Source organism: Trachemys scripta, chromosome 1, assembly GCF_013100865.1.
Source record: "Trachemys scripta elegans isolate TJP31775 chromosome 1, CAS_Tse_1.0, whole genome shotgun sequence".
Taxonomy (NCBI): domain Eukaryota; kingdom Metazoa; phylum Chordata; order Testudines; family Emydidae; genus Trachemys; species Trachemys scripta.
Genome location: NC_048298.1, coordinates 226,174,438 through 226,200,327, shown reverse-complemented (window position 1 = coordinate 226,200,327; position 25,890 = coordinate 226,174,438). Strand labels below are relative to the sequence as shown.

General features: G+C 46.1%; 1 protein-coding gene across 1 annotated transcript in view; it reads left to right on the top strand.

Annotated features, from left to right (window-relative positions):
- The first annotated feature begins 14,193 nt into the window (after window positions 1-14,193).
- RP2 (RP2 activator of ARL3 GTPase) overlaps window positions 14,194-25,890 on the top strand; it is a 34,042-nt gene continuing 22,345 nt past the window's right edge. Inside the window, exon 1 of the mRNA XM_034757898.1 lies at window positions 14,194-14,429. Within this exon, the coding sequence (XP_034613789.1) occupies window positions 14,301-14,429 (129 nt within the window). The 5' untranslated portion in view covers window positions 14,194-14,300. The remainder of the gene's footprint in view (window positions 14,430-25,890) is intronic.

Sequence of the window (25,890 nt, the reverse complement as noted above, 5' to 3'; positions counted from 1 at the left end):
TGTGACAAGATGGAATGGGGGTGGGCTGGGGGCAGAGCAGGGAGGAAGGGTAAGAGACAGGGCGGAGGGAGTTGTCTGAGGACCCCCTCCTCTCTAGGGATGGCCCTGCCCCTTGCAGAGGGGGCTGGACGAGGGATAGGGCTGGTCACCGGGACTGGTGCTGCCGCTTATGCAGCACACAGCTGCCTAGGGCACCATGAAATTTGGTGCAATTTGGTGCCCCAAATTTCATGGTGCCCTACGCAGCTGCATATGCCTAAGGACAGCCCTAAGGGCAGGACCTCGGGGGTGCAGCATGGCATGGGGTAGGAGGTTGGAGCCATGGTTTGGGCACCTGTGGGTCCCCCCACACTTTTAGGGTGCTTCCATGGCTCCTGGTCTGATCTCCACCCAAGAGGGGCCATGCAGGGGAAAAGCAAGTCCTATCCCTCCCCAGCCCAGCCAGGACGAGCAGCTAGGAGCCTATGGCTGGGGCGCTCCCAGAAGCACAGGGGCGATCATCTCCACCTCCTGGAGCCTCCTCTGGCTGCCCAGCTCTGAAGGCAGCACAGAAGTGAGGGTGGCAATCCCGCGACCTCCTACAACCAGGGCCGGCTTTAGGCCGATTCCCCAGAATCAGGCCCCGTGGATAAGAGGGCCTCGCGCTCGCGCCCGCGCCTAAGAGGGTCCTTGCCTTAGGCTCATCCGGCGGCGGTCCGCTCTGGCGGCATTTCGGCGGGGGGGGAGCGGTCCGCTCCGGGGCCTTCAGCGGCATTTCAGCGGACGGGGGTCCTTCAGTGTGCAGAAGACACGGTGCGGACCCCCCGCCGCCAAAGTGCCGCCAAAGACCTGGACCGCCGCCGGGTATTGGAATCAGGCCCCGCAGGTCCTAAAGCCGGCCCTGCCTACAGCAGCTTTGTAACTCCCCACATCCCTGTTTTGCATCGGGACCACCACAGTTACAACACCTTGACATTTCAGATGTAAAAATCTGAAAACTTGAAATTTACTAATTTTCAAATCCTATGGCCATTAAATTGACCAGAATGGAGCATGAATTTGGTAGGGTCTTATATGAAACTGGGGTAGCACTGAGTATGTGCAATGCCTCGCAGGATCCATGCCAGGGCAGGTTCCTCCTTGACTGATTAAAATCTCACTGCATGATCCATCCTCACAATATACCAATTTGTCTTCTCTTTTTTAGCCTTGCCTGGTGCCTCTCTCCCCCATAGACGCTGTGCAGGGGTTACTGCAGCTCCAGTGACATATGAGAGGGACTAAGATCCATGCAAGGCTACTCAGGGAGGAATGGCCATAGACCTCCTTTTCATTAGGTCCCAGCCTTTTCCCAATACCCATTTCCTCTCCAAGCAGCTCTGTACCTGGTTCACACAGCATGGCTGTGCATCCCCTCCTCTCCCTGTGTCAGGATCAATCAGCCTCTAGGATACAGGTGGAGTAAATGGAGGGTACACATCTCTCATGGTATCACAGAACTCCCTCAGGATTTGGTTTTAGGAACATTAAAACCAATACTTTGCCTAAGGGTATCTCAGATGAAGGTGGTTCCACACATAGGATTAGCCTAGGTTGTATCTCTTCTGTATAAATGTCCACTTTCCAGTACTGTATTTTCTTTATTTCCTCCCTACCCAGCTATATAAATATGTTTTATTTCCAGTTTTTATTTCTGGATTATTTCCCCCCCTGAGGATTTTTGCTTCTTAGGTCTGTCATAGTCTGAGGCTGTTGGCAATGAGCACTAATATGATCAATACTGGGCAGCTGAGGGAACAGTCTATTATAATATGAATCAATATGAGTCAACAGTGTGATGCTGTTGCAAAAGAAGCAAACGTGATTCTGGGATGCATTAACAGGTGTGTTGTGAGCAAGACACGAGAAGTCATTCTTCCGCTCTACTCTGCGCTGGTTAGGCCTCAACTGGAGTATTGTGTCCAGTTCTGGGCACCGCATTTCAAGAAAGATGTGGAGAAATTGGAGAGGGTCCAAAGAAGAGCAACAAGAATGATTAAAGGTCTAGAGAACATGACCTATGAAGGAAGGCTGAAAGAATTGGGTTTGTTTAGTTTGGAAAAGAGAAGACTGAGAGGAGACATGATAGCAGTCTTCAGGTATCTAAAAGGGTGTCATAAGGAGGTGGGAGAAAACTTGCCTCTAAGGATAGAACAAGAAGTAATGGGCTTAAATTACAGCAAGGGAGGTTTAGGTTGGACATTCGGAAAAAGTTCCTAACGGTCAAGGTGGTTAAACACTGGAATAAATTGCCTAGGGAGGTTGTGGAATCTCCATCTCTGGAGATATTTAAGAGTAGGTTAGATAAATGTCTATCAGGGATGGTCTAGACAGTATTTGGTCCTGCCATGAGGGCAGGGGACTGGACTCGATGATCTCTTGAGGTCCCTTCCAGTCCTAGAGTCTATGAATCTAAGAATCTATAATACACTGAGTTGAAAGCAAGCTTTAGGGTTCAGATGCTTCAAATTATTAATTGCTTAAATATTTGCTGTGTCATCTTCTGTATTTACAGAGTCCCCTGTTGTTCTGTGTTATCAACAAGTGGAATAATTTATTCCACAGAGATCCATAGTGACATAGCAGTATTTCCAAAAACAGTATGTTTGTTTATCACAGAGTCTGCTGATAGAGAAAATCTAAGCAGAATCTCACATTTATGTAATTTAATAGCATCATTTTATTATAAATTACCATTTAAAATCACTAGTTTTGGTGTAGTCCACTGGCTTAATGGTAGTGCGGCTATATCTGAGGCTTTGGCTTATTTTTCATCTTGAGCTGTTGCCTCCCTGATCAATATGGACTGGGTATGCTGTAAACGTGTGTGGCCAAATTGTGCATGGGTGTAGGCCCTGCATAATCTCCTGAAGTTAATGTAATGGAGCATAGTTGATAGCGTGCTGGTAACAAAGTAAAGAATAACCTGTTAAGTGGTAGGATGAGTGGGCATTTTGTTACACTGATGAAGAAAAGATAAGTGTCCTGGCATAGCCAAAAGTTAGTCTGGGCACAAAAAAAGGGGTAAAGTTTAAAACAACACTAGCAGATACCCCTTCACAGATACATTCCTAGATTTCCTAATCTACTTTATTGTATTGTAAGGAGGTAGCATTTTCTAGGACCCTGCATCAGAATGCAGTGCTCCTCCAACCCACCCTAAATTTAAAAGCCTGCATAAGGATAAATACTGCAGACTAGGGTTGGCAGATGCATCTTATTGCAGTCAACCAGGCTATAAGAGGAGCTCGGACCGCACCACTTCCAGCAGCTCCCATTGGCCCGAAGCAGTGAACTGCGGCCACTGGGAACCGCGATTGGCCGAAGCTGTGGATGCGGTAGGTACACAAACCGGCCCGGCCCGCCAGGGGCTTTCCCTGCACAAGCGGCGGAACAAGTTTGGGAACCACTGACATAAGCTCATGCTTAACTTTAAGTAGGTGCGTAACTTTTAGCATGTGCTTAAGCCCCATGGAAATCAATGTACTTACGTTTTTTCCTGATTCATTGCCATGGTTTCTTGAGTTGCTGTACCAATAAAGTCAAATAACTGGTTGATATATTTTATTTTTATTACATGGTACTTGGATATAACATTAAACAGAAGACTCTTCTGCCTTTCTCGGGTAGTTGTTCGGGGGAATTTAAAGATGACACAACCCTTTTCAGCAAAGTTTGCGGGATACTATCTGCATTGTGGCCAACCTTCTTGCTCTCAACAAAGCAGGGTTTAGTATGCTTTTAGAATTTCTGTGAATTATATTATTACATGGAGAGCATTGTCTTATTTACTTTTCAAAGCTATCCATAGCTTCATGTAATGCCCCTTATGAGTTATTTTAAATTGTGATTTTTCTCCTCCCAATCCCTAGGCTTTCACATCTGTAATATCCTGTATGGAGCTCTCCATATTCCTGTCTAGAATGCTGAAACACCAGAAATAGAAAAAGAATTTTAGGGATAATTTCTTTTTCTGCAAGGAACCAATGCAGGTTGGGAAAGTTTGGAAGATCACTTTTGGGTAAACCACTGACAAATCTGGACTGTTAAGTATTACAGTTAGTTTTTTACATTAACATAGCAAATTAATTAAAAGTTCTCTGTAACCTGGGACACGAGTACATCTGTGCACTGTCCCCTATTTTAAATTACCCCACCATCAAAGCCATCTTCATAGTCAACTCCTCTCAGCTGAGGGCTACCACAAAAGACACACTCTTTTGCTGGCCAAAAGGATCACGGTTGAACAAAGTTAGCATGATATCAAACCACAAACATTGGCCCAGATTCATTGTAGGGTCTATGTTGGCTTCTGCTGCTGTATGTCTTGGCAGAGGCCTCTCTCATTAGAAGGTCTGTAGAGAGATCAGAAAAGGACCAGTCTGATCCCAAAGTGTTGGGCACCGGTTGAGTAGGGGGCAGGGCTATGGTGGTTGTGGAATGTGCTTTTTCAGCACCTCTCCAATCTGTCTCCCTAAAGTGGGCTCCTGTTTAGATCCAGATGCAATTTAAAGATATCTTCCCCTAGCTGAAAGTCAGAGAATGAGCAGGGCAGTAGCAATGCCACCTACCCTCTCTTGGAACAAATACCCCCTGGAGCAGAGGAGACCAAGCAAACAATGCAGGTGTAATTTACATCTCCCTGCACCAACTTGGATGAATCTAAATCCATGTGAGATTAATTTTCAAAGCAATTGTATCAATTTCAGCTAAAACCCTAAAATTTAAAAGATCAACCTGAAGCATGCAAAAATCATAACAGGGCCAGAAAATAATGAGATTTTTAAAGTACTGGTAATAAATTTGGGGTTCTTTTTATTTGCCTTCTGGGTTTTGAGAAGTGGCCTGCTGGACACAGCTCTGCTTGATCTAGTGCGGAGCCTAGTGCCAAGAGCTCCATTACATCCCTTCAGCTCATGTCTTTTGTTTTCTGCTTTAGGAATGTGCAACTGCATTGCTCACTCTGCCATAAAAACTAGCAGTCAACTGGAACGCCCAGCAGGGAGAAATAGGATGATGAGAACCAAAGTGTCCAGTTGGGCCTAATTTCTCACATTCCTTCTCTCCAAGGCTTGTCTACACTGGAATGAATTAATCCCGACTAGCTAAAATTACTGTGCCTTTGTCTGCACTGGAATGTTCAATTATATTAGTTATATTAAAACCCAATTGTTAACTCAAGTATAGACTAGCCCTACAGCACTGGTATGTAGGTTTGACCACAGCTAATCAACACACCCACTGGTGTCTGGAGAACAAATAAAATACCAAATCCTAAGCAATGTGTGCCAAGTGTCTATCATGCAGCTCCACACACACTCAAAAGGAAAACCTACAAAACTCAGGAGATGGTGCTCTAGGAGTGAAAAACCACAAATACTAGGACTACCTTGAGTTCATAAGCAGTCACTTCTGAGTATTCTGAGTAAGGCTGTTTTGAATGGACCCCTAGTATGTTAATGTTTTTGTTGGTTGAGTATCACTCTTGGAATCAGGTTTCTAGTGTGAAGACACTCACATTTATGAATTCAAAATTCGCTTTCCACAAATATTCTCCATTATTTGCTTAAAATTTCTGTCAAGCAACATTAGGCTCCCACATAGACTTTAACTCAACCATCCTGGGAGCTTGTGTGAAAAGTACAAAATGCCTTGTCTGCACTAGGATTTTATCTTGAGTTAGCTAACTTACTCGAGTAGACTACTCACCTTTTTCCTGCTGAAGACAAGGGCATGAAGGCAACTTGGAAATACAGCACAACTAACCCCAAGGGGTTTTCCCTGACCCTTTGCTGAGCTGAGAAGAGGTTGTGAGAAAAACATCCCACATAGGGAGAGAGCCAAAAAGTGTGGAAAGAGAGACTAAGGGAAAGAGAAGAGAGCTTAGAGATGGAAAGAGGGACAAGAGGTGGGGGAAAGAAGGACAGAAACAGAGACAAAAGGGAGTGGAGAGAAAAGGAGGAGGGAGTGGGAGAGGGGAAGTGACAAAGGAAAAAACAAAGAAGAGCCCTCAGAGATAGAGAGGACAGGAGGAGAAAGGAGAGAAGAGAAACAGGGAGGGGAAAGGGGTGAAGGCTTTGGAGGAAGGTCAGAGAGAGCAGAGGCAGAGGGAAGGGGAGAGGGAGATTGACAGAGAGGAGGGGAATGTACTGGTACTATTTTTTATATCCTTTAGCCTGTAAAGTGAGGTGTCTTAGGTCTTGTCTGCACGACCAAGTCTTGTCAACAAAGGTGATGTTGACATTCAAAAATCGGCATAGTGAAAATCAGAATGTCATGTTCCCACTCGCTCCCTCTGTCCGCAGAGTGGCAGCCACAGTTGGGGCACTATCATCGACAGTGTGAGCAATGCACTGTGGATACCTATCCCACAGTCAAGCTCGATACCTTCTGTCGCTAGGTGTTGTGGGAAGGCGGAGCAGATCATGGGACATCTTGGGATCTGGCTCAATGTCCCGTGATGCATTGCTTTCTGTCCCAGCACTCCATGGGCTTCTGGCTTTCTTCCACAGCATTTTTCAACAGGCCTTCTTTGCTGTGCACCCCGGCATCTTTGTGAAAAGGGATGGATCCTTCACTGCTCTCCTATGCTCTGTTAACTGTCATGAATACATCACTCATGAAGTTCCTACTGAAGAAGACTCCTAGGTGCCTGACATGCTGTGTGATATGGATAGGAGCAACTTTGGATTGCTTTTTGGCATTCACAGAATAGCTGCATAGGGTAGTCCATCACTTTTGGATTCGGGAAACAAGCACTGAATGGTGGGTTCGTATTGTCATGCAGGTCTGGGATGATGAGCAATGGTATATGCAGAAAGCCACCTTCCTGGAACTCAAGTATCAGAGGGGTAGCTGTGTTAGTCTGAATCTGTAAAAAGCAACAGAGGGTCCTGTGGCACCTTTGAGACTAACAGAAGTATTGGGAGCATAAGCTTTCGTGGGTAAGAACCTCACTTCTTCAGATGCACGAAAGCTTATGCTCCCAATACTTCTGGTAGTCTCAAAGGTGCCACAGGACCCTCTGTTGCTTTTTTCCTGGAACTGTGTCTGGAGCTTTCCTCAGCACTATGGTGCAAGGACACCAGAATGAGAGTTGCCCTATCGGTAGAGAAGTGTGTGGCAATCGCTGTGTGGAAGCTGGTGACTCCAGACTGCTACCAGTCGGTCGCAAGTCAATTTGGAGTGGGGAAGTCGATCGTTGGTGCTGTGTTAATGCAAGTGTGCAGGGCAATGAATATAATCCTGCTACGAAAGACGGTGGCTCTGAACGGGTTTGCAGAAATGGGTTTCCCTAACTGTGGAGGGGCGATAGATGGCACACATATTTCAATTTTGGCACCAGACCACCTTGTGATGGAGTACATCAATAGGAAGGGGTACTTCTCCATGTGTTGCAGGAGCTTGTGGATCACTGTGGGAGTTTCACTGACATCAACGTGTGGTGGTCTAAAAAGGTACATGATGCACGCATGTTCAGGAACACTGGCCTGTACAGGAAGCTACAAGCGAGGACTTTCTTTCCAAACCAGAAGGTTACAGTGGGGGATGTTGAAATGCTCATAGTGATCCTGGGAGACCTGGCGTACCCCTTACAGCTGTGGCTCATGAAACCTTACACGGGACACCTGGACAGCAGTAGGGAGTGGTTCAGCAACAGGCTGAATAGGTGCTGGATGATAGTTGAATGTGCCTTTGGCAGATTAAAGGCGCGCTGGGGATGCCTGTATGGCAGGTTAGACCTCAATGAGGATAATATTCCCATGGTCAAAATCGAGTGCTGTACATTGCATAATCTCTGTGAAGCTAAGGGTGAAAGGTTTGCTCAGGAGTGGAGTGTTGAGGCAAATGGCTTGGCTGCTGATTTTGAGCAGCCAGATACCAGGGCTACCAGAGGAGCCCCAAGGGAGGCAATTTGAATCAGGGAGGCTTTGAGGCAACACTTTGAAAATGAGAACCAGTAATGTGTATCTCTATGATTGGTACTGCAATGTTACATTACATGTTGTTTTCCTAGGAAGTGATGGTGACATTTGGGGCCTTACATTCCAGTAAGCAAATGATTTAAACTGCCTGTGTATGTATTGGTAGTGCCTGATATCTCAATTTGTAGGAACCAAATAAAGATGAGTTACCATTCAAAAACTTTGCTTTTATTGCACAAGAAACAGCACGCACACATACACACACACACACACACACACACACACACAGAGACACACCAACACACAAAGATGCTTGGAGGGAAAGGAGGAACCAGGAAAGGGCAGACTTTCACAGCTCTGTGTAGGTCCAGCTATCATTTTGAAAGTTGTCCGAGAGGGCGGAGAGAAGGGGAAACCAAGAAGCCGCGGAAAGTCGAAAGGACTATACGGGTGGAGTTTGGGGTTGGGGCACAGAAAAGAGTTCTGAATGCTGCAGGGGAAGGCGGGCCCGGATCTGCTCAGTCTGCAGCATTATTAAGGACTTCAGCATCTGCATTTGCTCTTCCATGACTTTAATCATCCACTCAGTTGCGTCCTTAACAAACTCCTGATTCTCTTTTCTGTCCTGCCATTCGGCTTCCCAGCACTCCTTCCATTCCCTTTTCTCTGTATTGGAGCAGTGCAGTACCTCCCAGAACATGTCTTCTTTGCTGCATCTTGGGCACTCTCTAATCTGGCGGAGACACTTAGCCGGAGTGTGTGGGATGTTCCTGAAGACCACATCTGCCGAAGCACAAGGGATTATGCACAGAAGTGGGATTGTTAAATTCACGCACAGCATTGAAACATTTCAGTTAAATACACCTTTTGCAACATAACAATCACTTTCTCACTGACCCTTGGCAAAAACACATCTCTGCGAACAGCCAAAGCATGGTGAGTGTTGGCAGTAGTGTAGCTAGCGGGGTGCAGGGGAAGCAACCGCTTCCCCTCAGCAAATTTCCCCAAAGCAGCGCCTTTCCAAAGGTGGCCGGAGGAGCGAGGGGGGGCGCAGGCTGGCCGCCTGCAGCATGGCCAGCAGCCATGGGGGGGCGGCGGGCACGCGCGGCCGGAGGAGCAGAGGGAGGCGCACCATGCTGCCGCGGCCGGAGGAGCGGGAGAGGTGCACCATGCTGCCGCGGCCGGAGGAGCAGGGGGCAGGAGGGGGGCGCACCATGCAGCCCGCAGTGTGGCCGAAGCCCGGAGGGGGCGCAGGCTGGCTGCCCGCAGGCCGCAGCACTGCCGGCAGCTATGGGTGGGTGGTGGGCGAGCGGCCGGAGGAGCGGGGGGAGGCGCAGGCTGGCGGCCGGCAGCAACAGGGGATGGCGGGCATGTCCAGAGGAGCGGGGCGGGGGGGGCGCAGCATGGCAGCCAGCAGCCGCGGCCAGAGGAGTGAAGGGGGGGACCACGGGGGTGGCACGGCAGGGCCGGAGGGGCCATGTGGAGGAGGGACGGAGCGGCCGGAGGAGGAGCCAGCCAAGGGGGGTGCCTTTTTTATGTTTGCTCCCCCTCTTCTTAGAAGCTGGCTATGCCACTGAGTGTTGGCTGAGGAGGGGGTGCTCTACATGGGGAAATGAACACATGGTCTGCAAGGGTCATGGTACAGCTGACCAGGGAAAAATTCTAAAATTCTCCCACACTTTTCCACAGGCAGGGGTCATTCTAGCAGATATCTCACTGCTAAGGGTAAGCAGGGAAATGAGGGTATATTTGGTCCATGTTTGTGGCTTCCGCCCTGCTCTCTATGCTGCTCATCTATGTGCTGCTTTGGTCCCTGCACAAGTGATTGCCGAATGGTGCGGGAAAGTTTCCTACACTTTCAAGGAACAGAGCTGCTGTGCCATGGAACCTTCGGCAGAGGATTGACGAGTACCTCCAGGAAACTTTCCTAGAGATCTCTCTGGAGGATTCCCGTGAGATCTCGGCGTGCATCAACACCCTGTTCTGCTGTACTGATTAGTACACAGAGAAATGTCCAGCTCACAGAAACACAACCAGCCTTGTACATTTCTATACCCTGAACCCACACCGCCACACTACACAAACCACAGCCACTTACCAGGCGTCTCCTCTCCTGCTTCTTGCTCACCAGAGAGCAACTGCTTAGATTGGCTAGACAACTCTGGAGTGGAGAACAGTTCCTGGCTGCCTGCCCCACCAGGCGACCCCGCCAGGAACTCCACATTGTCGTCTAACTCCACATCTTCATCAATAACTTCGTCCTCTGGGTTTGGTCCTCTTTTGGCTGACTCCAGGCCCACTGAAGTATCCACGGGGCTCTTGGCGGTGGAGGTGGTGTCGCCACCAAGGATAGTGTCCGGCTCCTTATAGAACCGGCAGGCCTTAGGTGAAGCACTGGAGTGACAGTTTGTCTCCCTCGCTTTATGGTACAACTGCCTCAGTTTCTTTATCTTCGCTCTGCACTGCAGCATGACCCGATCATAGCCCTTTTTGCACAAGCCTAGAGAAATGTGCCCATACGTATCTTAATTCCTATGGCTCAAGCGAAAGCTGTGACTGCACAGTCTCCTCTCCTCAAATACTGATCAGATCCAACATATCTACAGTGGTCCAAGCAGGTGAGCGTTTGGTGTGATAACCCACCATGGTCACCTGGAAAGATGCTATGAGACCTCTCCATTCCGAGCCAGCAGGAAATGGAATTTCAAAAATTCCTGGGGCTTCTAAGGGAGAAGAGCGGATGATTGTTTACCTGGCTGCAGGGCAGTGGAGTTCAAACTGCTGACCAGAACGGTCATGATGGGCATTGTGGGACACCTCCTGGAGACCAATTAAAGTGATGAAATCAGGCGTGGTGTCTACACTGGCACTTTGTCGAGAAAAATTTAGAGGAAAAAGTCGTATGTCTCTTGTCGGGGTGGTTGTATTTTTTCACCAAAACCGAACATTTTTCCCGACAAAAGTCACATCACAGTGTGTATGCATTCATTGAGGGAGGGATAGCTCAGTGGTTTGAGCATTGGCCTGCTAAACCCAGGGTTGTAACTTCAATCCTTCAGGGGGCCACTTAGGGATCTGGGGCAAAATCAGTTCTTAGTCCTGCTAGTGAAAGCAGGGGGCTGGGCTCAATGACCTTTCAAGCTCCCTTCCAGTTCTAGGAGACAGGATATCTTTATTTATTGTTTTGTCGACAAAAACTGTCTTTTGTCAACAAAACTTGATAGTGTAGACAAGACTTTAAAATCATGAGTCTAACATCAAAAGATTGAGATGGAAAATAAACTAGATACATTTTAGAGGCTTCTTACAAAAAATGTTAAAATAGCTTTCCGTACACAAAGATATCCTTATTTTAAGGCCTGATATCTTATAATTCATCAGGGTTGCAGGTAAGTGCTATGTCCTACTGGAAAGGGGATATGTGTTATTAATAGGCCATATCTAGGCCTGGTCAGTTGTAACTAAGGTCCCAGTCCCTTGACTTCTTGTACATGTTTTAGCACAAGCACTGCAGTCCACCCATCAGCTAGAAGTTGTAGGGCTGGGACTTAAGACTGTTACAACCTTAACTTCCATGACAAACAACATGACTTTCAGGGGGTTCCCATGAAAAGTCATAGTCTTTTTGATGCTAGCCAGCCTACTATTAAGACAGACTTCTCCAAATGTTTTTTTTCCAGATTTGACTGTATTTATTTACATGTAGTGTGATGGAGTGTGGGTTTTTGAATATTTTTAAATTATTAAATTATTTTTAAATGGTTTAAAGCATTTTTATTGTAAAATAAAGATACAGTTCCTAGCTGCATTTAGGCCCTGAATGTGGATTTTAAGTCCTGCCTACATATCACAAGGGACAGCAGGAGAAGGAGTGAGGAAGGGCCACACTGGAGTATGAGCCACAATGCAGCAAGAACCTCCAGGAGTAATTCTAGTTGATTCAGTCAGACTTCCTAGAGTTTCTGGGTAGTGCATATTGCAGATGAAATTCAGCCACTCTTTCAGTAACTGCAGTGTGAGTATCCCCCTTCCCACAGCCTATCCAGCTAGCTCCATTGCCTATTGCAGAGGAATAGAGCCATGGTCTTTCCCTGACTAACATCACCCCACCTTCCCTCTTTCATGTACTTAGCAGCCCCCTGATGAAATTGTGGACTTAATATAGAGCTGAAAATTTATGTAGCACTTTAGCAACCCCTGAGCCAGCCAGCCTCTCTTCTGTTCTTATTTTAAAACACTGATAGTTTTTTATTTATAAAAATAACATTTTTTAGATGTAAGGAATAATTTTATTTGGTAAATGTTATTTAATAATAATGTTATGCAATAACGATAACTGTCTTACAACTAAATTGTTATCTTGCATTTACATCACAAAGGACTTTATATTGTAGATCATATGTACAGAAATTATTTCCTCCAGTACTGAAATACAGACAGCTCTGGAGTGGAAATGCATCACCCAGTTAGTATGGGAAACACCACATAGTGGCGTTTTAATGGGGAAGTGAAGAATAACTTATTCCTTTGAAACAAAGACCAAATTACAGAACAATTTAATAAGCTGTGCTGGAAGTTTTCCATGGTGTTATGGCTAAAATTTCTTGCAAAAAGTGCTATGGAATTTGTAATGGCCACAAGTGGTCAGGATCTTGGTGTTACCTTTCATGCAAGATACATTTGCACGGTGCCCCTTGCCACCACACTGGAGCATTAGTTCCTGCTGACTAAGAAGCCAGCATGCCACTTACTGTGAAATCATAAGTAATTTTTCAGCGTTTAGTTTCCTATCTAAATACTAACAAGGCCAAGCCCTACTTATGAGTTGAGACTTGATAAAATTGTAGCCTGAAGTACAGTAGCAATATGATTGCAGTAATAACTCAGTTACTACCAGCCATTACTATACTTACTTTTAATTTAAACAAACTGTTGTAATTAGGCACTTCCCTCCTAAGGGTGTTGTGAAACTTAATTAATGAATGTTTATTCTGAACTTAGATCTTCAGATGGCAGGTGCTGGGTAAGTGCAATGTAAAAAAACCCAATCTTTTCTACACTGTAAAGTTCTACTAAAACACTGGGCACAACTATGTCTGGTAGGTACATAGAAAGAGGTGATGCAGAATCATAGAGGCAGGACATGGATGTGTGCTATTTCTCTTAGAGGGTTCAGCTTACTCCGTGTGCAACTGGTTTGACCAGGGCTTAGATCCTGGCTTCTCTTTCCCATTTGGCACTCTGTGTGACTTCAAGGGCATAGGGAGGAAGTAAGCCTTGTGCACCCCTAAGTACAAAAACAGGAATTGTGTCCACGCATGTCTACATATGTGCGCACACACTCTGCACCTGTGTATAAGCACCAGGCAGAATCTGGCACCCTATATATTGTTGGTAACTCCAAAACACACACAGCTATATTTCCTCAGTGCTGATAACCCTCAGAATTTTATTGTGAGCCTATGATATTTGGTGTTTTTCTTAGAGCCCCAGCCGCTGGAATCATGTGATTAGGACAAATTCTGCGTTTTTATTTTTTTAAAAGGAAGTTTTAGTCTTGATGAACATAGAAAGCTTGAAGATGTGAACCCTAAATCAGCAGCTTCATTCTAAACATTATAGGGGGTGGCAACTGCAGAACAATTCCTCTCCCCATGGATCTTGCTGTGCACTGTCCTGTTTGTAGGAGTGTTGAAGGGTTTTCAATCAATGGTGCCCCATTTCAACCTGGGTCGGTCAGGCGTTTTGCTGTGGCTGCAGATGGCTAGTGGTTGGCTGAGGCTTTTAACCCTGACTCCTAAAGCTGGGTGACATTTCAATGAAATTCCAGAATTAAAAATTCCGAAAAGAAAAATAATCAGGATTTATTTTGACCGACAGGGCGGTGGCACATCCCCCGGGGGCTGCTGCTCTTTGTTGTTGTTATAAATAGGGCCAAACTTGTAATAATATTTTTGTAACTTTAAAGCTGCCAGATGGGAACTAACGAAACAGGCGGGGGCGGGCACAGAAGAAGAGGGCGGGAAAGTGTTTATTTATTTATTTGCTTCCCTCTTTCGCCCAGCAGGGGCAGGGGAGGAGACGGGGCCAGGCAAAACGGCGCCTGTCTCTTTAAAAGCGTCTCGAGCTCGGCGCTCTTGCGCCAGGCGAGGCTGATTAGCGGAGCCGAGCCGAGCCGCCATTGGGTGCAGGTGGAGGGGGCGGGGCCGCGGTATCCAGGGGAGACGGGTGTGGGAGAAGTCGGAAGCAGCGGCGCGCGGGGAGAGGCCAGGGTGGGGTGGCTGGGTCGGTGCGGGCGCGCGGCGGGGGGGTGCCTGGCTGTCTGGAGGCGCCTCCGGGCGGGCGCGCGGCGGGACCATGGGCTGCTTCTTCTCCAAGAGGCGGAAAGAGGCGAAGGGGGGCGCGCAGGGCGGGGCGGGCCAGGACCCCCCGGCCGCGGACGAGGAGAAGCCGCCGCCGCAGTACAGCTGGGACCAGCGAGCCAAGGTACCGCCCCGCCCCACCTTCTCCCTGCAGCAGCCCCCAAGACGCCCCCCTTTGGCAGAGCCTCCGCCGCAGCCCCCCAGCCTGGCGAGCTGTTCTCCTCCCGGCTCCCCCCATCTTCCGCACCCTGGCGTGGCGGCGGCTCAGGCGTCGCTCCCGTGGGGCTCTGCCATAGCTATTCTTCCCCCCCCCCCCCCCTTTTTTTTTCCCCCCGGGTGGGTTGGGTTTTGTTTTAGATTTGGTGGAGGTGCCGCTGCTGACCCCTGGGCACTCTAGAAAGCTAAATTATAACGCCCCCCCCTCCAAACTGCCCCCTCAGGCTACAGCTAACAACCACCCTGTGCAGTAGTGTTGATTGTTTTTTTTAATAAAAAATATTTTCTGTGCATTCTCCCGTGGGGCGCTTTTCCCATCCTGGGCAGATAGTACTAAATTCTATCTTCCAGTTCCGTTTCTTGTTTTTATACTTGCCACGAAGTGGTAGCATACCCTGAATGCTAGGAGACCTGATCTCTAGCATTTCACCAAAGGGTGAGAAATGAATTTCAGCGCTGAGGACCTCCCATGGAGAATGCCTTGCCAGCAGCCCATAGAAACAGGAAGCTTTGTCGGTGGAGTATCTTTACTAATCGCAAATTAGGTGGTGTCACTTATGGAAAGATTCAGTCTTATGTAGCAATGTCCCAGCCCATTATATGCCATTAAGGACTTACAAATTAAAAGTTTAAAACCAACCCATTTGTTTTAGGGTGGAATGTAACAGGCAACTGGGGCAAACTACCCTGCTTTGCAAGGTACTGCTTACTAGTTGGGCAGCCACATTTTGCAAGCCTTCAATGTAAGGTGTAATTCATGTAAAACATATTATAGTAGAATGAGGCTGTTTTTTTTTCTCTCTCCTGTTTCATTGGTAGTTTGCTCTTTTTTGGCACTAAGTTAGATGGTGACTGTGAGCTACATGTGAAGTAGTGGCAGACAGGGCAGAACTGAGTTTGTACCTTTATTTCTATTAATCCCTTGGCTTTCTAACCATAATTAAAAGGGGGTGGATGTCCTGGGGCACTCCAGACACACGTTAGAAAAACAAAATTCAACAGCAGCTACAGAACCAAACAGTCTTATTGACTTAAATGCCTCTTTACCCATGCATAGCTAAACTTCATCAGGCCCTAGCTATTATGATGTGTCAAGAATGTGCGGAAGGCTATTTTTAAAACTTGCATGTTGTAGTCTCTTAGGCAGTATTTTATATTCCTGACACTTCTTCCTTTTATTTTCTGGAAGTTGTTTTGGAGGCTGAGAGGCGTTCGGCTCATAAAGTGGCAGGATCTTTGCTAAGGATTCTCCTCCAGCTGGTTGAGAGGCCATTGAGAGAGAGGTTGTGATGTTGCACTCTATATGGATTTTATGAAAATATGCTAATGAGTGTGACTATAATGTAACTGGAATATGCTTCATGCAAAAGGTCTCTTTTAAGGTATTACAAAACTTATAATCTACTGAGTGTGTTCATCCTACTTGTATGACTGTATCATTATTGTATCTGAAACTAGAAATATGAAATATAACTCTGAAGGCCTATCATAATTATGCAAAGTGTAGGCCATTAATGGTGATTTGGAATCTTGATGGCTCCCATTAATCTGGACAATTGTCTGTAGATGGCTTGTAAGTCTTCCTGTATACCTGTGTGCTGGCAAGTGGGTAATGAAGTCTTACAGTGATGTGATCATGTCACCTGAACTGGAATCCATCTTTAACCTGGTGCTTTTCCATTTAGAAGGGTGCGGTGGGGGCCCAGAGAGACAAAAGATTCCTGCCTTGTGCCAAAGCTATATAAGGGGGTGGAACAGAACTAAGGGGGCTACAGGCATGAGAAATGCCCTAGCTACCACCTGAGCTGGAACAAGGGCTGTACTAGGGGAAAGGATTGTGCCCAGACTAGGAAGGCATCCAGTCTGTGAAAGAAACTTATTGAAACATTTCTGAGGGTGAGATTTTATCTGTTAGGTCTGTCTAATACAGTAAGAAAGTGGTGTATTCTATTTTATTTTGCTTGGTAATTCACTTTGTTCTGTCTGCTACTACTTGGAATCACTTAAATCCTCCTTTCTGTATTTAATAAAATTGCTTGTTGTTTATTTATTTAATCCAGAATATGTATTAATACAGGGGGGGCTGGGGAAGGGGGGGGAGAACAGCTCTGCATCTCTCTCTATCCGTGGTATAGAGGGCGAACAACTTATGAGTTTACCCTGTATAAGCTTTATACAAGATAAAAACGGATTTATTTGGGGTTTGGACCCCATTGGGAGTTGGGCATCTGAGTGTTAAAGACAGGAACACTTCTTAAGTTGCTTTCAGTTAAGTCTGCAGCTTTGGGGCACGTGGTTCAGACCCTGGATCTGTGTTGGAGCAGACTGGCGTGTCTGGCTCAACAAGACAGGGTGCTGGAGTCCCAAGATGGCAGGGAAAGCAGGGGCAGAAGTAGTCTTGGCACATCAGTTGGCAGGGTTTCTGTGATCCAACCCATCACAGAGGTCTCTAAACAAAAAAGAATTTGAATAAAAATCCTTCTCCTTTTCACTCGCTGCTTCATGTTTCACTTCCTTGATACTTGGTAATTCTCCATAGCCTTTCTGGAAAAAATAGAGCAGACTAGAAATTCAGTTTCAGTGTGTGAAAACCAAACTGAGACCATGTTTACAAGCCATAAAGGGAGAAACACTAATTTTTTTTTCCAGGCTTGTATTCTTATTTAAACATGGTCAGATGCCCTGGTGTGACACCTAAAGCTCTCTAGTGGATTAAGCTAAGATATGGGGTTAAGTATGTACAAAGATTGTAGGGTAAGGACAAAGGAGGCTGCTTCATGTCAGACTTGATACTTTGATTTCCTAGACCTAGGAAATACTTATGGAACAGCTTGGCTAATACCAGGGGTTCTTAAACTGGGAGTCGGGACCCCTCAGGGGGTCATGAGGTTATTACATGGGGCGTCGCAAGCTGTCAGCCTCCACCCCAAATCCTGCTTTGCTTCCAGTATGTATAATGGTGTTAAATATATAAAAAGGTGTTTTTAATTTATAAGGGGGGTCGCACTCAGAGGCTTGTTATGTGAAAGGGGTCACCACTAAAAAAAAGTGAGAGCCACTGGTTAATACAGTGCTTGCAAAGGGAGGAGGCAGACCATGTTACTTGTATAACTATTACTCCCTTGCCACAGTGTTAATGTTATCTGTTACTGTTTTTTTAAACATAGTCAGAATGGTTCTTCTCTTTTACAATGAGGTTATTACAGAAGCCACCCAAACACTAATTTCATTTAAAATTAAAGCGGTTAAATTAGTAAACTACATTTTGTGAACCTGTCATATCCAGCCACAGGGATAAGTTTAATATAAAATAACTACAGTTATTTCCTAATCCAGAGGAAGGAGGAAAGTCAAAACCAGTCATTAAGAGAAAACCTGACACTTTTCTCTCCTCCCCACCCCCCTTCAGTGTTTAGGTGAGCTTCTTTTGCAGGAGGTGAACACATTAGGAGCAGTCAGTGTCTCAGACATTAGAGTAGACTACGTTTGGGGTTAACTTTTCTAATAGATTATACAAAGGTTTAAACAATTCTATGTATGAAAGAGAATCTCATACTTAAATATTAAGTTGTTGCACATAGTGTCTGTAGCCAGTTGTGCAAAGGCTTCCTCTTTCCAAACATCATATGTAATGATTCCTGGCTTTTGAGTTCAGAGGACCATACTGAAAACAGCAGGGTTAAATATTTAATTTTTGAATGTCTCAAGAAAAGATATATATAGAAACTGTTTCAAACATTCATCACCCTTTCCTCTTTCTTTTTGTGTTGGCTGCCCAGTGTACTCAATGCTACTGTTTTTGTGTTTGTATTGAAGTTGAGAAATAGTAGTAAATGACTATGGGGAAAAATAGTTAACTTTAAAACCGAGAATTTGGCATTTAGTGTACCAACATGCATGAAGTGGAATTGACAGACTTTTAAAGGGGCCCACACTCAAAACGTAAGCTTTTTTTTAAAGAAGTAGCTTTAGATTCTGTTCCTAGGTTTCCTGCCATATTATGCTGTCTTTTAATGTTGTCCTCTCCCTCATTGTTGTGTGAAAGGACCAAACAAATATGAAAACTCTGCATTTGACGACAATTCTTCATACAGTCAGAGTAAAGCAGAACATTTACAAGATACGTAGGTCTTTCTATTTTGTGCAAAACCCCAAAACCTCAGCTTTATAAATAGTTTCACTAGATGTCTTCTGGCATTCATTTTTGGTCACTTTTAATAGTGTGGGTTGTTAACACACTGCTTTGGGTGGGGAAGTTCACATGTACTGGATACTATTTCTAACTTCAGTCTGTCAGGTCAGTAAGACCACTTTTATTGTACGTAATGCTGTCTGTCGGCTATAGGAGTTGCCAGTTATTTTAAAGAAAAAACTATTGGAAACTTTATACGTCTAAAAATGTGTAGAAAATATCTATGCATGTGTACCTGAATCTTTCTGCTTAGACTTTAGTGGCCTTCCTGTGAACTAAGAGTTGAATAGAGCTTTCTGTTTTCAAGAACTCTTTGACATCACAAGTCTCGAATACCGTAAAAGAAGCCCTCTTTATTGCATTCTAGACAGTGCCGTAGATACAGAATCTAGTCACAGTGACTGAAGTGTGAAAGTTGATTTTTTCCTCCCCCGTTACTGTAAGTTGCATGGTTTTGCTTAGTGTAATGTTTGCAAATCTTAAAAATGAGATCTTCTGATATTTTTCTTAGTGTAGGGCTGAGCTAAAGTCAAGAGCCACACTGTCAGATTTACTTTTTTTCATAATCAGCATTGCAGTAATGACAACACAGTAAAACAGATTGCACTTCAGTTCTAAATCCTTAGTTTGTCATCTTAATGTTTCCAAATATTGTTTCTGTGTAGCAATTTCTTGTGCATTGTCCCCCAAGTTTCTGTACAGAGCCAATGTCAGACAGAAATCTAGTCAGTTTGGAAAAAAAACAAAAACTATCCTTTTTTTCTGGATCCTCCTGCTAACATTTGTAGTTTTACATCCATGCTTTCCTAATGCTTAAAGATGTATTTTCTCTCACTTGGTGAGAGAGCCACACAGAAAACAAACTAGAAAAACCAAAAGTTTTCTGATATTTCAGTTATAAATAAAATCTAAGATTTTTTATAACAATTAATACTCAAAAAGGGTGCTAAATTTCAGTGACCCTTTAAAAGTCTGTATTAGCTTCAGATGAAGAGGAGAGATTTGATGACCTGAGTCAAGCTATTGCAAGTAGATACTTTTTGGCATGCCTACAATGCAGTCACTAAAACATGTAGTGTGGTACATTAACTACAGAGATGCTGGGTTTTATATTTGTCTTAAACTGTCATGTTTTGTATTAGTGAGAGGATGACTGACTACTTCTGAAATATAGCAGGTTGTTGCCTTGGGCAGAAGATGGTACTGGAACTTGGTGGGGTGAGAAGATGATACAAGAACATAATTGTATAATGGTTAGGTGGAAAAAGCATGTGGACATAACTGTTAAAAATTTCTGCATTGTGTAGTGCTATATTCAACCAGTTTGCTTTTATCAAGATTCAAACAAGTTTTTTTTTTAATTGTGTATGTTGCAGGATAACTAATGTATTATGGAGGGATTGTTAGTGTCTCAATACTTAATATTCCATTACATCGAACCATACTTTAAATACCTTGTGGTAGATGTAAGAACACGTTCTGATCAGAGCCAAAATTACTACATCACATATGGTGGTAAGGCGTTAACGTTCAGTAAGTCTACGACATACCTAAATGGGTTTAAAAAAAGAGAGATTGTAGTTTGTGTCTCAGGTTAAATGGCATCCAGGTTCCTGGTCTTAACCAACTGACTGAGCCCCGTTGCTGAGGCTTCAGCACTGACACAGCACAAAGATCGCTGGATCCCCCCTCCAGGTCTACCTGATCTGATGCCAGAGTTCTGGCACTGCTGACTTTAGTGAACCGGTAGTGGTTCAGTGATCTCTAAGTGGTACCAAGGTCCCTGCATTCATCTGGATCAACAGAGTCCAGTGCCTAGAATTCGTCATTAAAGTGGTCTGCAGCACACTATATTGAGTATTAATGTCCCCATAGGTACCAGGATTTTAATACTTGAAGCAGTCTAAGGTAAGTGCTTACAAACTTCAAAGTGAAGTGGCATTCGGTCTCCAGGCCCGTCTCTGACAATCTGCTGCGGAGGATCCAGTACAACTGACTGCTCCTTGCTTGAAGTGGCTTGGTGCACAGATGTCTCTAGTTTCCCCCAGTGTCAAAGATCCAGCATCAGTGACTGGTGAACCACTAGTGTGAGGTTTTGTACTCAAGTAACAATGGGATCCATGTGAGTCAACATAGCCAGCTGCCAAAGGTATAGCACCAATAACTTGGGTAAACCATTTGTCAAAATGGCTCGCTACTACTAGACACATATACCCAGGTCCTTGGGTTTGCGGATAGTCAATAGCCGTGAACCCATCTGACAGTCTCTGAAATGTCACTTAGTAAAGTGGTGTTATCCCCATCATGACTGTCACCAAGTTCACTGACTTGCAAACACTGGCTCACTCAGGTGCTGAAGTGCCAGCTCCCTTGATTTTTGTGGAACTATCAACTCTCTGGGCTTAGCAGTCCAATGCTAAATTCTTAGCATTGCAGGGTCAGGAAAATTGCATGCTGTGAGCCTGTCTCGCATAAGTAGCTGATAGTCCCCAGAGCTATCTAGATTGAGTCCGGTGCTGAGAACCTGGCATTGTTGATTGCTGTTCTTATGGGTGGCACCAGAGTCACCTGGTCTGCTGGGGACTACTGAGTTGGCACTTAAAAACTGGGTTTCCTGTCCCAGAGTCGTTTTTGGTATCAGATGCTTAACCTCTGAGTAGTGTTTACATGAGACTGTCAACAATAGCTTTCTCCCAGGGCCTGCAGGGATAGTCGGCTGAGGCTCTAGGGCAGAGGTGGGCACACTATGACCCGTGGGCCACATCCAGCCTGTGGGACCCTCCTGCCCACCCCTGAGCTCCTGGCCCAGGAGGCTAGCCCCCGGCCCCTCCCCTGCTCTTCCTCTCTTCTTTCCCCCCCCCCCCCCAGCAGTAGAGCTGTGGCCTGACCCGGTGCTCTGTGTTGCATGGTGGCATGGCTGGCTCCAGCATGGCTGCCTGACCTATTGCTCTGAGCAGCGTGGCTGTAGGGCTGCCAGCCACTGGCACTCCAGGCAGCGGAGTAAGGAGGCAGGGGAGGTTGGGGTGGGGGTGTGGATAGGGGTTGGGGTGGTCAGAGGGTGGGCAACAGGGCGGTTGAATGGGGGCAGGTGTCCTGGGGGGGCAGTCAGGAAGGAGAGGAGGGGTTGGATGGGGCGGCAGTTGGCAGTCAAAGGTGTGGGGAGGGGGCGCGGTCAGGGGACAGGGAGGCGTGGATGGGGAAGGAGTCCCGGGGGGCTGTCAGGACAGGGAACAGGGGGGTTGGATGGGGCAGGAGTCCCAGGGGGGCTGTCAAGGGGCAAGAAGTGGGGGGGTTGGATAGGGGTTAGGGGCCGGGCCACACCTGGCTGTTTGGGGAGGCCCTCCATATAATTTCAGAAACCTGATGTGGTCCTCAGGCCAAAAATTTTGCCCACTTCTGCTCTAGGGCCTAGATGTTCCTTTTTGTGTGAGGTCCTCCAGATGAAATCAGTACAACACTTTCTAGTTCCAGGACAGAATTATGAGGCATACCCAGAACTGCTGCCTTGGGTTCTGGAACCCCTCAACGGAGTTCCCTAACCAAAGTGTCCTTGAGTCCTGAAACACCCTCAGCACTGAAATCTTGAAAACCATTCCCAGACCCAAATTGAAGCTTTTTCTCGGATCTGCTCCAATATCATCTACAGAGGCTGGATTTGCATGCTTCTATTTATGTGCAATTTACTAAAATTGACATCCCCCAAATTTCCTGGGAGCAACTCTTTCAAAATAAAAACATTAGCAGTCACTTTTGGGAGTACGCTTCCTTGGTATTGAAAGCCTCTGTTGCAACTTGGTTAGGCCTTCTGGTGTCACATCTCTGATGCTTCGGTTCTGGAGCCGGTTCTGCTGCAGTGCCAGGAAGATCTAGGACTTTCTTCCTTCATCTTTCTGTAGCAGCTAATTTGTTTCTAGTGCAGATGCCTCACAAGTGTTTTCATATTGTTTTAAATTTACCTGACCCTGGACACTCAAGTAGCGACAATGCCCACTTAACTTGTAGATCTGATATTTTCAGATGAGATTAAGAACACCTATTCCTTGGTTCCACAGTACATTAAAACTGCTACATTGGTACTATAATTGGCAAATTGTCTCTTCTCATTCGACAAATTTAAGTCCTGTTACTGGCCAACTGGCTGCAAGTATCCATGGAATGCCATCCTTTAAGCTGGAAAGTTGGTACCTGACCTTCTCCTACTGTCGGGTCTGAGTGTATCCTTGTCTCTGTCTAGACTCTAGTCCACAGAGAGGTTCCATGAAAGTGTAATTAGGTAATGCCTTTATCTATAAAACTAATTACAAAGATGCTATTTACACCTGAACCACATGTTTCAGATCACTGAAAACACTCATCAGGGAGTTCAGTTGTCACCTACTTTACCATATATACCACATGCAGCCCGTGGGACCGTTCTGCCCAGCCCTTGAGCTCCTGCTCTCCCCAGCCCCTCCTGCACAGCCTCAGCTCACTGTGCCGTGCGTGCAATGCTCTGGGCAGCGGCGCTGCAAGCTCCTGGGGTAGTGCAGCTGCAGAGCCTGGCCTGACCCAGTGCTCTGTGCTGTGCAGTGTGTGGCTGGCTTCAGCTGGGCAGCGTGGCTGTAGCGCCATCAGCCACTGGTGTTCTAGGCAGTACGGTAAGGGGGCGGGGAGGGAGGGTTGGATAGAGGGCAGGGGAGTTTGGGGGTGGTCAGGGGCCAGGGGTGTGGATAGGGGTGGGGGTAGTCAGAGGGCAGGGAACAGGGGAGTTGAATGGGGGCAGGGGTTCCAGGGGGTGGAGCAGTCAGGAAGGAGAAGATGGGGCAGGCAAGGGTTCTGGGGGTGTCAGGGAGCGGGGGGGGCAGTCAGGAAGAAGAGGGGGGTTGGATGTAGCAGTGGGGGTAGGGGGTCTGGGGGCAGTCAGGGAGAAGAGGTGTTTGGCTGGAGCAGGGGTCCCGGGGGGGGCATTCAGGAAGGAAGGGGGGGGGGGGGGGGGGGGGGGGGGGGGGGGGGGGGGGGGAGAGTCGGATGGGGGGTGGGGGCTGGGCCACACCTGGCTGCTTGGGGAGGCACAGCCTCCCCTAACCAACCCTCCATACAATTTCTGAAACCCGATGTGACCCTCAGGCCAAAAAGTTTGCCCACCCCTGATATATACTGTAATATTTCCAGGTGGAGAGACTGGGATCTTCACCTTGTTTTCCAGTCTTTTTAAGGTTTGTGGACTCTGTAGGAGGTGAATACTAAACATCAGGGTTATTGATTTTTTTTTTATTTGTTTTGAGAGCCGTTTGTCTAGTCTGAGACTTTTCCCTGTGTCTAGGAAGATTCTTTGAACAGAGTTCTTCAGTTTTCTGTTACCTGTTCTGCAAGGGCAGAAAATCCTGACTAGGTGACTTTATTACCAAGGAGAGAGACTCCTCAGTTCTGCTTCAGGGTCATACAAGTGGTGTTGGCATATTCCCTTTTCTTGGACTGGAATCAAGAACTCCTCTGTTCATTCTGCTTCCTTTATTTCAGGAGATCTGTTGGTAGTGGAGCCAAGATATCTCTAGTAGTCCTAATCAGGTCTTGGCAGTCTTGTCTTCAAATGTCCTAGGTCTGATGTTAGCATGACTTTGCAGTTTACTGAGTCTCTCTTCAGGTTCTGGTAGGAGTATTTTCCGGAGCTTGGATCTTCTCAGTTGACACCCCAACTTCTGGATTGGTGAGATGCTTGAGTGTTCTTCAGAAGTCTAGTAGATACTATTGAAAAGCAAGAGCTTTTCAAAAACAAACATCCCTTCTTTCTAATGTTGCTGTCTGCTACACTTTAAACATTAAGAACTGTGGAGTTCTACCAGGTTGCTTTGTGGCTTTAGCTTTCACCCTCATATTTGGGCACCTGTTCTTAATTTATAATAGCCTAGTTCAAAGACCCCATTTAATGTCAGTAGTTTGGGGTAAGAAGCCCATTAAATTCTGTTATCCTCGGTAAACAAGAACCAACCATGATCCATTGAGAATTGCAGTGGTTACTAGTCCACAGTGATGCATCATGATGGGCTGAGTTGTAAGACTTGCTAGTTTGATGGGACAGGAAAAGACTAGGCACGCTGGCACAAGCTGCTTTAGGAAAGTTCAGGTAGCTGTTCAAATCCTTGGTCATCCTGGGAACACTTTCCATTTTGAAATGTTGAGACCCTGGCTTTTTTGCTTTTGTACTTACTAATTTTTCACTTTTTTTCTGTAAACCCTGTCAATGTTAGGATTTTTACTAAACTGTAGAAACAGCTTCAAATATTGTTAAAGCTAAAGGGCTTCTCAGTAACGGTGAAGGGGGGGGGGCGGAGGGAAACATAGCATGGCTTTTAAAATAGCCTGTTTAGACACTGATGGGTAACATAGATGAGACTTGTTCAGCCACAAACTTGCTCGATAACTGAATTCTGACACGTACTTCTCCCAGGGATGTAGAAACTCTTGCTATGGAATTTCTAGCATACATGGTTGGGTAAAGAATCTTTGAGTAAAGATAACTGCATGTAGACACAGTGATTTCTTTGAGAAATCCATTGCTTGTAGGCTTGTCTACCTTTCGTAATGTAGCAAACAGCAGGCTATCAAACTGAACGAGTTAAGCAACTAGGGATAAACTGTAACGAAGGTGGATTTAACCAATTCATACCACTTTGTTATGGGAGCTGTGTGCTTAAATCCCTAAGGCTCACTTCTAAGGCCTGGTCTACACTAGAGGTTATGTCGAATTTAGCAGCGTTAAATCGAATTAACTCTGCACCCGTCCACACAACAAAGCTATTTAGTTCGACATGGAGGTCTCTTAAATTTGACTTCTGTACTTCTCCCCAACGAGGGGAGTAGTGCTAAATTCGACATGGCCATGTCGAATTAGGGTACGTGTGGATGGAAATCGATGCTAATAGCTCCGGGAGCTATCCCACAGTGCACCACTCTGTTGACGCTCTGGACAGCAGTCCGAGCTCGGATGCTCTGACCAGCCACACAGGAAAAGCCCAGGGAAAATTTGAATTCCTTTTCCTGTCTGGGCAGTTTGAATCTCATTTCCTGTTTGGACATTGTGGCGAGCTCAGCAGCATTAGCAACGATGCAGAGCTCTCCAGCAGAGATGGCCATGCAGTCTCAGAATAGAAAGAGGGCCCCAGCATGGACTGATCGGGAAGTCTTGGATCTGATCGCT